The sequence below is a fragment of the Mobula birostris genome, chromosome 32 (assembly GCF_030028105.1).
Source record: "Mobula birostris isolate sMobBir1 chromosome 32, sMobBir1.hap1, whole genome shotgun sequence".
Classification (NCBI taxonomy): domain Eukaryota; kingdom Metazoa; phylum Chordata; class Chondrichthyes; order Myliobatiformes; family Myliobatidae; genus Mobula; species Mobula birostris.
The window spans coordinates 19,287,061-19,301,737 of NC_092401.1; the positions used below are offsets into that span (position 1 = coordinate 19,287,061).

At 43.0% G+C, this 14,677-nt stretch overlaps 1 protein-coding gene across 1 annotated transcript in view; it reads right to left on the bottom strand.

Moving 5' to 3' along the window:
- Nucleotides 1–14,677, bottom strand: part of rtbdn (retbindin) — a 78,158-nt gene that overhangs the window by 55,414 nt on the left and 8,067 nt on the right. The window contains exon 2 of the mRNA XM_072248119.1: nt 8,293–8,444. Coding sequence (XP_072104220.1) covers nt 8,293–8,425 — 133 coding nt within the window. The 5' untranslated portion in view covers nt 8,426–8,444. The remainder of the gene's footprint in view (nt 1–8,292; nt 8,445–14,677) is intronic.

Below are 14,677 nucleotides of genomic sequence, written 5' to 3' on the forward strand. Positions count from 1 at the left end.
CGGACATCATTAACTATCTTTCGGTCCTCCGACACTTCACCCATGGCTAAGGGCGTTTTAAATACCTCTACCAGAACCCTTGCAATTCTAGCGCTAGCCTCTTACATACAAGCTCTGATGGTACACTTTGTCATGACTTGGTGGCTTATCCATCCTAATGTGCCTCAAGACAGCAAAATACCTTCTCTTCTGTAATGCGAATATGAAATGTGGTAGGAAATTTGAGATCATGGAGAAAAGTCATGCAGGCACAGGAAGAACCTTGCAAACTCCACACAAACAGCATCAGAAGTCAGGATGAAATCAGGGCTCCTGGAATGGTGAGGCAGAATCCATTCTATCACCCTGCATCCTGAAGGTGTGATTATAAATGCAAGTCTCTTTTCCAAAAGTTGGAAGAGGCATGTGCGTCGTAGACTGGAAATAGATGAGATTCATCTGAAATGTTGACTGGCCATTTCCCTCCAGAGATGCTGCCTGACCCACTGGGTTAGAAGATACAACTTTGCAGCATAGTCTAAGCCCTTCAGTCCACAATATTACACTGACTTTTTAACCTGTTTTAAGATCAATCTAACTCTTCCCTCCTACATAGCCCTCCACTTTTTCTGTCATCCATGTGCCTATCCATGAGTCTTTTAAAATGCCCCTAATTCATCTGCCTCTACCACTGTTCCTGGCAGTGTGTTCCATGAAATAGTTTAACACAGTGTTAAAAAAAACCCTCTAACATATAAGATATAGGAGCATAATTAGGCCATTTGGCCCACTGAGCCTGCTCTGTCATCTCACCACAGTTGATCCATTTTCCCCTCTCATCCCTATTCTCCCACCTTCTCCCCATAACCTTTCATGCCCTGATTAATTAAGAATCTCTTAAACTCTACCTTAAATATACCTAAATACTTGGCCTCCACAGCCATCTGTGGCAATGAATTCCACAGATTCACCACTCTCTGGCTAAAGAAATTCCTCCTTATCATTCTAAAAGGACACCCCTCTTTTCTGAGGCTGTGTCCTCTGGTCTTAGATTCTCCCACCATAGGAAACCTCCACTCCACATTCACTCTATCAAGGCCTTTCACCATTCGATAGGTTTCAATCAGATCACCCCTCATTCTTCTGTATTCCAATGAATACAGGCTCAGAGCCTTAAAAGTTCTCTTCATATGACAAGCTGTTCAATCCCGGAATAATTTTTGTGAACTTCCTTTGAACCCTCTCCAATGTCTTTTCTTAGATAAGGAGCCCAAACCTGCTCACAATACTCCAAGTGAGACCTCATCAGTGCTTTATAAAGCCTCAACGTTACACCCTTGCTTTTATATTCTAGTCCTCTTGAAATGAATGCTAACAATACATTTGCCTTCCTCACCATCAAGTCAACCTGCAAATTAACCTTCAGGGAATTCTATAAAAACTCAAGTCAGATTTTTAAATTTTCTCTCCATTTAGAAAACAGTCTTCCCTTTTATTCCTTCTACCAAAGTGCATGGCCATACACTTTCCAGCACTGTATTCCATCTGCCACTTTGCCCATTCTCATAATTTGTCTGTTCCTTTTTTAACCTCTTTACTTCCTCAGAACTATCTGCCCCCCAACTTACCTTTGTATCTTTCACAAACTTTGCAAAAAAGCCATTAATTCTGTCATCCAGGTCATTGACAGATAATGTAAAAAGAAGTGGTCCCAACACAGACCCCTGTGGAACACCAGTAGTCACTGACAGCCAACCAGAAAAGACTCCCTTTATTCCCACTCTTTGTCTCCTGCCAATCAGCCACTGTTTTATCCATGCTAGTATCTTACCTGTAATACCATGGGCCTTTAAAGTGTTGAGCAGCCTCATTTGTGGCACCTTGTCAAAAGCCTTCAGAAAATCCAGGTATACAACATCTACTGATTCTCCTTTGTCTATCCTGCTTGGTATTTATTCAAAGAATTCCAGCAGGTTTGTCAAGTAAATCTCTATCCTCTATGGTTTCCTGTAATCACCTTAAAATTATGCCTCATTGTTCCAGCAAATCATTAGTAATTCAGGTTTTTGTGTGTTGCTCCAGTATCTCCAGCCTCTTGTATCTCCAGATAAACATGCTGAGCTAGGATGGGACAACCTGACCTGAATGCTAAAGTTTCAATAAAAGATACACCTGACCCAACATATACTGTATAGCCAACTCCATTAGATTTGGTTATAGGTCTACTTAGCACAAACTGTAGGAAAATTGTGCCCCAACTGTCCATGTTGTAAAGGTCTGGTCATGTTTCAGTATAAATCCAACTCAGACTGATATTCATTCAAGAGATATGGCTTCAAAAGCTCTCATTCCTAGTTGCCCTTGAGAAGGTGGTGAGTTGCCTTCTTGTACCACCACAGTCCTTGAGATGTGGATATACCTACTCACCTGCCCAATCACTTCTCTCTGGCACCTGTCCTCCTTCCCTTTCTCCCATGGTCCACTGCCCTTCTCTATCAGATTCCTTCTTCTTCAGCCCTTTGCCTCTTCCACCTTTCACCTCACAACTTCTCACTTCATCTCAACTTCCCCCTCACCTATCACCTACCAGCTTGTACTCTTCCCCCTTTCCTCACCTCCTTATCCTGGCTTTGCCCCCTTCTTATCCAGCCCTGATGAAGGGTCTTGGTCCAAAGAGTCAACTATTTATTCCATAGATGCTGCCTGACTTCCTCCAGTATTTTGTGTATGTCCTCAAAATTTTCATCATCTGCAGAATCTTGTGTGTAGCATCCCCAATAGCTCTTCTCAGCTGATCAGGACAGTAACTGCATATTGGTTCTCATCCTGACCAACCTCACCCACTGCATCCATTTAGAAGGATATCTGTCAGTAATGGGCAGCCCACCGATACAATATTTGAAGTGCGCTGTTCTGAACAGTGCAATGTAAATGCCCTGCAGAATCCTCTCCAATCCATCTAGCATTGGACCGCTGGTAGGACACAATGAGAAGGTCCCACCAGGACACTCCTTGCACTGTTCTATGAATTTACATTTCGCTACATGAAACAGCAACCTCAGATTTCAATGAAAGGTTTGCATTTCTGTGCAACACACACAAAGAGCTGGAGCAACTCAGCAAGTCAGGCAGCATTTAAGGCTGAAAATAAATAGCCAATAGGTCTTGGGCCAAAATGTCTTCTGTTCATTCCCCTCCATAAATGCTGACTGTCCTGCTGAGGTCCTTCAGCACTTTTTTTGTGTGTTGGTCGAGATTTCCAGCATCTGCACAATATTTTGTGCCTTGCATTTCTGTAAAGCCTTTCACAGTCTCTGGACATGCCACTTTTATGGCCAAGAGGTACTTCTAAATTGCACTGCTGTGATATTGAAAGCACTAACATACCCAGCAAGGGCCATCAACAACATAATTGTGACAAAAACTGCTTTACAGAACTAAAATTTGGCCAGATATCTATTTGGGAAGGCTGGGAATGGTTGGGGGGTGGGGGGGGGGGTTGGAGAATGATGGTTGTGGCAGACTCCCTACACTTCACCACAGTGTTCATTCTATCCCCTGGCAACTGAACATCTGATCTGAACAATCCTTGGTCTACTGACTGGGTTACCATAGTGATAGGGTTCTCTGCAGTAAACAAAGTGGAAGCATGTTCAGGCTGCAGGCAACAGTCAGAGAAAGTTGTCCAATTGTTGTTGTTGAATTCTTGGACATTTCTGAGCAGAAGGACTTAACTCTCCACATCCGCATTTCTCACCGCATTAAGATTAACGTCAAAGGCCACATAATCAGAAGTGATAATGCTTATTCAGAAGAGAAGACAAGAGAATTCCCAGAGTTAGTAACAGCTACTGCCTGCCCCTCTGTTACTTGAGCATGAGCCTTCTGAACCATACCTGTCTGGAGCATCTGCCTCTCAAATTGCAGATATAGTCAGATGCAGCTGCTTTCAACAACGTCCATCTCCTTTATATAAGGGATGAATTTATTTCAGAACTAAAAAAAAAATCAATTCTGCATAAAAAACAAAACTTTGAAGATGTTCCAAACAGATGTGTTTAAAATCTGTCAAATCATTTGGTCTCTGAATGCTCTTTAATTCTTCCTGAAACTAAATATCAGGGCATAATATCTATGAGAGCTTTTCTCTGCTTTGTGAGAAAGAAAAAGAGAAAATGCAAGAGATTCTGCAGATGCTGGAGATCCAGATTAAGACATTCAAAATGCTGGAGGAACTCAGCAGGTCAGACAGCGTCTATGGAGAGGAATAAAATGTCAATGATCTGGGCCAAAACCCTTCATCAGATAACGAGAAAGATCAGTTTTGCACATGCACATCAAAACATATGGTGAAACGTGTCGTACTGAAGGACCTCGGTCTGAAACGTCGACTGTACTCTTTTCCATTGATGCTGCTTGGCTTGCTGAGTTCCTCCAGCCTTTTGTGTGTGTTGCTCAGATTTCCAGCATCTGCAGATTTTCTCTTGTTTGTGAAATGTGTTGTTTACATCAAATGAAATCATTGAAGATTGTACTGGGTAGCCCACAAGAGTTGTGCACTTTCGACACCAACATAGCATGCCCACAACCCACTAATCCTAATGATACATCTTTGGAATGTGGGAGGAAACCAGAGTACCTGGTGAAAACCCTCGCGGTCAGAGACAGCAACAGGAACTGAACCCTTATCTTACGGTTGCCACTGTTATGCAAACTGCTATGCTACTGTGCTGCCCCCATAGTCTCTATTCCTCATATGTAAACTTTGCAAGGGTCTTTTGGTATGTTTCCTTTACAAGGTGTAGTAGGAGAAGCATATGAACTGGACTCCATGCACGTAACCTATAAAGATGCTTCAAATGCATTTGTTCAGCCCTTTCACTGGATCTATGCAAAGCTATGATATATTTATTTAAATGTCTGAATTATTTAATCAGAGTAATGCAGCGTGGGAAGAAGTCCTTTGATTTACTCAAACCACACTAACACCTGTTTACTCTAATCTTTTTTTTCTTTCTTCCCTCACTCCCATCGATTTACTCGAATTCTACTCACTTATATACCCAGGGTAATTTACAGTGACCCACTAACCTGCATAGCCTTAGGATATGGGAGGAAACCAAAGCACCCAGAGGAAATACATACATACAGTCACAGTAAGGACATGCAAACTCCAACATGGGCAAACACAGAGGTCAGGATTGAACCTGAGTTACTGGAGCAGAGAAGCAGCGGCCCGAGTAGATGTATCACTGTGCTGCCCAACTTTAACTAAGAAAGTCACTATTAATGCTGGATTTTTGTAGAGGTAGGCTATGCTAAGTTGCTTCAAGACCATTGGGGTTGTTTTCTTGACCACAAGACTTCGGAGCAGAGTTAGGATACGCAGCTGATTGAGTCTGCTCCGCCATTTGATCACGGCTCAAGCCCACTGGTCTTGATCATCTGCCTCTCAGCTAGCAGACACAGTCAAGCGCAATTGGTTTCAGCAATGCCCCTCTCTTATATATAAGGAATGACTGTTGATTTGATCGTGGCTGATTCATTTTGCTCTCAACCCCATTCTCCTGTCTTCTACTCCTAACCTCTGACACCTTTACTAATCAAGAACCTATCAGCCTCTGCTTAAAATATACCCAATGAGTGGGCCCCCACAGTCCTTTGTGACCATGAATTCCACAGGTTCACCCCCCTCTGGCTAAAGAAATTTCTCCTCATTTCTGAAGGTGCTCCCTTCTATTCCGAAGTTGAGACTGTGCCCTGCACCTTGACTCTTCCATGTTGGAAATATCCTCTTCACATCTATGCTATCTAGGCCTTTCTTGGCAAGCATGATCTGAAGACAGATGAATTGTTAGCTACTCTGAGCGTTTGTGGTGCATTGCATGATTCTGGTGAAACAGCGTTAAGGGTTCTGTATACAAACCTGGAACATTAGGAGTGTTTACTTTATACTTATTCTTTACAAGACTTGAAGCACAGAAGCACTGACCAGCTAATGGCTGACGCATGTTACATTCTTTCACACTGAAACTCCGAGTGGTTGCTTGGCTTGACAACCCACCCAAAGAAGCACAAGCTGGCCGGGGAGAGGTCACAACTCTGTTTATGCTGGAAAACTCACACTTCGCAGACCTCAGTGCTTAAACAACAAAAGTGACACTTTGCTCATTAGATTAGCTTTATTTGTCACTTGCACAGTGAAATGCATTGTTTGCACAAGTGACCAACACAGTCCGAGGATGAGCCGGGGCAGCCCACAAGCGACACCAGGCTTCCAGCACCAGCACAGCATGCCCACAACTTGCTAACCCTAGCCTGTATGTAGTTTGGAGAGTGCGATAAAAACGGAGCACCTAGAAGAAACCCACGCCACAATGAGGATACATAAAAACTCCTTACATATATCGGCAGGAACATGTCCATTTCCAAAGCTGTCACACAACACACAAAGGCTTTAGGTAAAGAATATAGACTATATAATTTACCTTAATCTTATCCCATGCTGTTTTCGTGGGCATTTATTTTTGTGATGAATGGGTTTAATAAAAGCAAAGAAATCATTTGGGCATGGGAAGGAGGAATAATGGCAATGATAAATATGGGTAGGGACATAGAATAGGCCCATGCTAGCAGTCAATAATTTGGCAAACGATAGATAGGCTAATGCACTCGAGGTAGGCAGGTCTTCCTGAATATAAAACCCTGATGTAATCATTGTAAAATAACAAAACCTCTATCCATTCCTCTGATTTATGTAACATCTTTGCATTGCCTAATCATGTGAAGCCTCAGTTTCCACAGCATAGATTTGGGCTTTAGGGACAGGGACAGTTTTAGTCACAGTCCATTGCTGGGTTGGGTTTAAGTTACCCTGAAGGCCTCCCTACATAGCTGTCTGTTCATTTATTTCCCAGTGATAATGTTAAATGTCAACCGTGCAGAATTTACATTTTTATTCACTTTGCTTTATCTGCATCTGACATTCAAAATGGCAAATCCGTATTACTGTGGTTAATAAAAGGCCAGAGCGGTAAGAGCAATATTGAAAATGAAGCAATAAGGAGGATTTTACAATCACATGGAAGGAACTTAAGCATTTATTGCAGGAAAAATGAAAATAGATCATAAACTCGTTCATAATTATTATTAATTTTGATTTAGTATTACTTTGGGAAGACGGCTAAAGTTTATGCCTTGACTGTTTCTCTTCATAACTAGAAATAACTGATGTTCTGATCATTGCTAAAAACCAAAAGGACATCTTGAACTGACCCAAAAATAAAGATCAAAAGATTCAAGGGCTAATTATAGCACAGTTACCAATGAGGAGAGGTGTCTTTATTCACAGCACAGTGAGATGAAAGAGTCCACCAAAGGAGAATGTTAATATGAGCAAAATTGCTGGTAGCACTGCTGCCTCACAGCACCAGAAGCCCAGGCTCAGTACTGACCTCAGCGCTGCCTACGCAAAGGTTGCACGTTCTCCCTGTGAGTGCTTGCACCCTATCCCTGGGTGCTTTAGGTTCCATCCACAACCTAAAAACGTGTAGTTTTCTGGTTAAATGTCCACTGTAAATTTGCCCCTAGTGTACGATGCAAATCCTGGGAATGTAGGGTGAATAACAAATGGGATTAGTATAAACGGGTAGTTGATGGTCAGCACAGACTCAGTGGGGTGAAGGGCCTGTTTCTGTGCTCTCTCCCTATATAACCCGATGAGGTTACATAGCCAGCTGAGTATGTGCCAGTTCTCAGCAGAACAATTCCAAAAATCCTACTTCCTTGTACCCTATAAATTCACTCATGCTCATCATTTCTGCCACTTATCTACACTAAGGGGTCGAACCAGCACATGTTTGGGATAAGTCACTGCTATGTAGCACCAGGTCAACTAAGTTGTGGACTTGAGCTAGTCCCATTAGCTGTGTTTGGTCCATATCCTTCTAAACTAGGAATTCCCAACCTTTTTTATGCCATGGACCCCAACTTGGGAACCCCTGCTCTAAACACTCTAATGTGTGTAGGATGTTTAAATGCCCCAATAACTTAGCTGAGTGGTAGAATTTGAGGGGAGTTGCTAGGACTGGTAGAGGAATAATAATAGGATTCGTGCAAGTAGATGCAGTACAGATTTGGTGGCCTCTTTCTCTGCAGAGTGATTCAGCATTGATTGTACTTCACAAGGAGAAATGAAATAGAGCTATTTTTCCCCCTGAACGGTTAGACCAATGAGCAGCATTAGACCACAGGCACGGAGCATTTAGGAAGCATGGTCTCTCTCCATGCTAGATGCAGACTCTAATCACTTACTGTTCGCGTATAATGGGCAGTCGCGAAGATGTGCTTCAGGGCTTGGGGAAGCTTTGTGGTTCCCAGTTGGCAGGCAGTCTGCATCCAGCTGCCTAACCATCCCGCATAACAAAACAATGGCAATCCACAGCATTTTGCCTCTCCCTTTGAACCTGGAAGAGAAAAGAGGAAAATTGGAGATATTTAAGGAGAAAGCTGCCTCTCACTTTATGAATTGGTGGAACAGAATTGGCAGTGAATGTAGAATGTGGAACAGTACAGGATACCCACTCAGTGGCTACTTTATTAGGTATACCTGCTCATTAATGCAAATATCTAATCAGCCAATTGTGTGGCAGCAAATCAATATATAAAATCATTCAGACATGGTTAAGAGGTTCAGTTGTTCAGACCAAACATCAGAATGGGGAAGAAATGTGACCTAAGTGACTTTGACTGTGGAATGATTGTTGGTGCCAGATGGGGAGGTTTGAGTATCTCAGGAAATGCTGCTCTCCTGGGATTTTCATGCACAACTAGAGTTCACAGAGAATGATGCGAAAAACACAAAAACATCCAAAGAGCAGCAGTTCTGTGGGCAAAAAAAAAAAAAATGCCTTGTTACTGAGAGGTGTTCGAGGAAGATTGCTAGTCTGGTTCAAGCTGACAGGAAGGTGACAGTTACTCAAATAACCACACGTTACAACAGTGGTGTGCAGAAGAGCATCTCTGAATGCACCACATGTTGAACCTTGAAGTGGATGGGCTGCAGCAGAAGTCCACAAACATACAGAAATACAATCTATGGCCACTTAACTAGGTACCTCCTGTATCTGATAAAGTAGCCACCGTATAGGAACAGGTGCTTTTGGCCCATAAAGTCTGCACCAAATGCAATGCCAGATCAAGCTAAATCTCTTTGCTTGGGTGTGACTCTAACCCCTCCATTCCATGCATGTGTGTCCATCTAAAAGCCTCTTCAATGCCACTGTGGTATCTGCTACCACCACCTCACTGGTAGCATGTTCCAGACACCCAACACACTTGTACTAAAAATTGCCTTGCACATCCAGAAACTTTCCCCCGCATCTTAAATGCAGGTCCTCTAGTTTTTGACATTTCCACCCTGTGGGGTGGTAGATTCTGTCTACCCTATCCATGCCTCTCATGGCTTTATAAACTTCTATCAGGAAGTTTTAAAAACTTTTATTAGTGATAACGTTGGATCAGACATTGGCCACTTCAAAACTTGAGGCTATAAACCGAAAGGGCTGACGTTATTCCGATGCTACAACAAAAAAGATAAGACAGCATTCCCGGTCTAACTTGCCCTGGAGCTTATTTGTTTCCAGCAGAGATGAAGCCGCAGCACAGTACAACGGATCAGCAACTTGTTTATTTATTATAACTCTCCTCTGGCATGAATTTTGAAATTCAGCATTAGTTCCAGGAAAAGGGCATTAGGCAAGAGAAAACACAGTCACGTTCTTCGAGCAGCTAAAGCGCAGAATGCAAGCACCACGCGGCGGCTCAGATGGTATCCGTGTAGAGTGAAACAGGGTAAGCAGTTCAGGTGTGTCATCATCTGTTTGAAATATTAACTCCTGCATTCCTCTCCACATATGCTCCCTGACTTGCTAAGTATTTCCAAAGTTCCTCGTATGATAGATTTCTGTCATTCTCCACATGCAGTGAATGGAATGTGTTAATTTTTCATTCTATGCCCCGACACAGACTTGATAGCGTGAACTCTCTGAGGAACGGCCCACTTGTGGAATGTGCACGGATGCTCTTATTCCAAGGAAACAGAACATAGAATATAACCATATAACAATTACAGCACAGGAACAGGCCATCTCGGCCCTTCTAGTCCGTGCCAAACTCTTACTCTCACCTAGTCCCACCGACCTGCACTCAGCCCATAACCCTCCATTCCTTTCCTGTCCATATATCTATCCAATTTAACTTCAACCGACAACATCGAACCTGCCTCAACCACTTCTGCTGGAAACTTGTTCCACACAGCCACCACTCTCTGAGTAAAGAAGTTCCCCCCCATGTTACCCCTAAACTTTTGCCCTTTAACTCTCAACTCATGTCCTCTTGCTTGAATCTCCCCCACTCCCAATGGAAAAAGCCTATCCACGTCAACTCTATCCCCCTCATAATCTTAAATACCTCTATCAAGTCCCCCCTCAACCTTCTACGCTCCAAAGAATAAAGACCCAACTAGTTCATCCTTTCTCTGTAACTTAGGAAATGAAACCCAGGTAACATTCTAGTAAATATCCACTATTTTCCTCAAACTTGATGGTAAAATGGAAGATTTTCTCACAGGTGTGGGAGGCAGTCCCTTTGTGAACTTGGTAGGACAGAAGTGGTTTCATTCTTTGTTTAAAAATGCCATACTTGATTTGGACATGCTTGATGCAATCACTGCCGGTCTCCTGTCTTATATAAAATATTCACATAAAATTACTGAATTTATCAGAGCCCATATACAGCTTTTTATCTTGGTTGGTTCAAGATTCATGGCTCTCTTTCCTGACTGAACAATTTATGAGTTTTGGAAGGCAGACAATGCCCGACTGACTGGTGCAACCACACTCCATTATGGCAGTGCTTGGTGTTGTTTGGATGGTAATGGGCACCTGTAACAAATAATTAGATGGTAATCCAAGAGAGAGCTGCACTGACACCATGTCTCGCAAGAATATAGCTTGAGAGGATTACGTTCATCAGTAGCCAGGGACTAGATCATGCCATTAACTCTTTTTAAGGCCTCTAGTCCCAATCAATGCCTCAGCTGTTGAATTCCTAATCTATGCTATTGCCACCTCTATAAGCAACTGTTCTTGTTAATTTCCACTGTGTTCCCTCAACAAGCTTGCCTCATAACTCTACTGCCTGAAACTAACTTGCCTCGATGAGGCCACTCTCAGGTTGGAGGAGTAACACCTAGGTAGTTCTAAGGTAAGGACATGTTCGGCACAGCTTTGTGGCCAAAGGGCCTATACTGTGCTGTAGGTTTTCTACATTCCATTTTGGTAGCCTTCATCATGACGGCATGAACACCAATTTATCTAGCTTCTATAAATTCCCCAGTCCGCATCACTTTTCCCATTCTCCATTCTGGCTCCCCTCTTACCTTCTGCTTCTCCCCACCTGCTTATCACCTCCCTCCTCCTTCCCCTTCTCCCATGAAACACTCTATCCTACTATCAGATTCCCTGGTTTTCAACCCTTTACCCTTTCAACCCATAACCCCACAGCTTCTCCCTTCATGCACTTCCCATCCCCCCACCCCAACCTTTTGCCTCACCTGCCTTAACCCATCACCTCTCAGCTTGTGCTCCTCCACCCCCCCCCCCCCACCCACCACCATCTTATTCTGGCATCTTCCCCTTTCCTTTCCAATCCTGATGAAGGGTGTTGGTCCAAAACACCAATTATTTCTGTCCATAGATGTTGCTTGACCTGCTGAGTTCATCCAGCATTTTGTTTGTGTTTCATCACCCTTTGTTTACCCAACAAACTCAGTGGGTAGAGGGCAGATGGTTCTATCCCCATTACAAAGACTCAAATGCACAAATCTAGGAAGACACTATAGGTGCCACAACACCCTCTCACTCAATGCCAGTAAAACTATTGACTACGTGGAGGAAACAAAGGGTCCATGAGCCAGTCCTCAGGTCAGGGCATCAGAGGTGGAGAGAGTCAGCAACTTTAAATTCCTTGGCATTATCATTTCAGAGGCTCTGTTCTGGGTCCAGCATGTAGCTGCCATTACAAATTGGGTCTCTACTTTCTTAGAAGTTTGTGCAGATTTGGCACATCATCTAAAACTTTAACAAACTTCTACAGGTGCGCAGTGGGAGAGTATCCCGACTCATTGCATCACAGCCTGATATGGATACATCAGTGCCTTTGAAAGGAAAAAAAAAACACTTCAAAAATTCGTGGATGCAGCCCAGTGCTTCACAGGGTAAGCCCTCCTCACCACGGAGCACATTTACCAGGAGTGCTGTCACAGGAAAGCAGCGTCCTTGAGCAAAGACCCCCACCATCCATCCTATGTTCTGTTCTTGCTGCTGCCTTCCAGAAGGAGGTACAGGAGCCTCAAGTCCCTCACTACCAGGTTCAGCAACAGTTAATACCCCTCAACTATCAGGCTCTTGAACTAGAGGGGACAACTTCAACCACCCCAGCATGAACTGATTCCACAACTAGGGACTCACTTTTACAGACTCTTCAATTCATGTTCTTTATATTTATTGCTAATTTCTTTTTGTATTTTCACTATTTTGTCTTTTGCTCATTGTTTGTTCATCTCTATCCTGTATGGTTTTTCATTGATCCTATTCTGTTTTTCTCTATTTACTATGAATGCCCACAAGAAAATGAATCTGAGGGTAGTATATGGTGACATATATGTATGTACTTTGATAGTAAAATTTACTTTGAAACTATACCACTGGGAAGTGTTGCAGTGGTGAAACCTTCTGTCTCCTCTTAGACTCGATGGGCTGAATGGCCTAATTCTGCTCCTATGCTCTTCACAGGTGCAGCTGCTTGGTTTGACCATTTCCATCCCGCTGCGCTCAACTCCTTTGTCTCCAAATGCTCCCTTCCACAGGAGATAAATGACCACATGCACACTGTGGTCAGAGTTAATTTTGTCACCAGTGTCTGCTGAGGGACAACTTTGACGGGCCGGGAAATCCATTCACTTTGTGGTTGAATCTTCAGTTGTCTGTCCACGCATCACGAGTACATGTTTAGTTCGACCATAGGACATAGGAGCACAATTAGAGCATTTGTCCACTGGGTCTTCTCCACCATTCAGTCATGGCTGATCTGTTTTTCTCCTCCTCAGACCCATTCCTTGGCCTCCACCATTCAGTCATGGCTGATCTGTTTTTCTCCTCCTCAGCCCCATAACCTTTGGTGCCGTATCCAAATCAAGAACCTATCAAGCTCTGCCTTAGATTTTCTTGCAGGCATTTACAGTAGGGCAAAGCAACGCAATAGAATTAATGAATAACACACAAACAACCGACATGCAAAAGAAAAAACTGTGCATGTACAACAAAAATGAATACACAAGTAAATAAATAATACTGAGGGGACAAGTTGTGGAGTGCTTGAAAGTGGTTGTGGAATCAGTTCAGTGTTGAGTGAAGTTATCCACACCGGTTCAGGAGCCTGATGGTTGAAAGGTAACAACTGTTGTCTAAGCAACACACATCAAAGTTGCTGGTGAACGCAGCAGACCAGGCAGCATCTCTAGGAAGAGGTACAGTCGACGTTTCAGGACGAAGTGTCTCGGCCTGAAACGTCGACCGTACCTCTTCCTACAGATGCTGCCTGGCCTGCTGCGTTCACCAGCAACTTTGATGTGTGTTGCTTGAATTTCCAGCATCTGCAGAATTCCTGTTGTTTGAGTTTTTAAAAAACTGTTGTCTAAACCGGCAGTATGGGACCCAAGGCTTCTGAACCTCGCTTTTGATGCAGCAGTGAGAAGTGAGTATGCCCTGGATGGTGCCAGTCTTGGATGACTGATGCTGATTTACCTAGCTCACTTCCTAAATAAACAGTGCCATCCCCAGGTACTTTCTTCCAGTATTTGTTCTATTGGTAAGTTGCTCCTAATTTTAACACACCAACCCCCTCACAAGTAGAAACATGTTTTGAATTGTAGCTTAAAAACTCAGTAGGGGAAGGAAGGTTGCAGTGTATCCTTGAGATGACACATTAGAACAAGGTCCTTTCTGCTCATCCGGAAAACTCAGAGGCTTGGCACTATTTCAAGGAAATCTGGGAACTCTCCCTGTAATCCTGTCTGATTCACGTCAATGCCACAGAGACAGTGGCTGAATAGATCATTCATCACCACATTGGCTGTGCTCTGTTCCCGTATTCATCCACAAAAAAATCCAACAGAATCCCTGCTGACATTTCTTGTGTGAAAGTTGACAATTTTTAAATAGTTACCGTAATTCATCTGGATTATAAGATATAATGATAAAAATTAGCTTTATTTGTGACATGTACATCAAAACATACAGTGAAAAAATATACATTGTTTGTGTCAAATCAAATTAGCAAGGATTGCACTGGATAGCTCTCAAACGTCGCCTTGCTTCTGGCTCTAATTTAGCATGCCCACAACTTCCTAACCCCAACCCATACATCTTTGGAATGTGGGAGGAAATAGGAGCATTCGGAGGAAATCTTCATGGTATAAACTTGTACTGACAGCGACGGGAATTGAACCCTGATTGGTGATCACTGGCACTGTAAAGTGATTGCACTAACGATGGCAAAATTGTTGTTTGTATATTGCTATAAAATTATTTCATTTCATTTTTAAAATCTTTTTTTTATTAATTATTAAAGATCAACC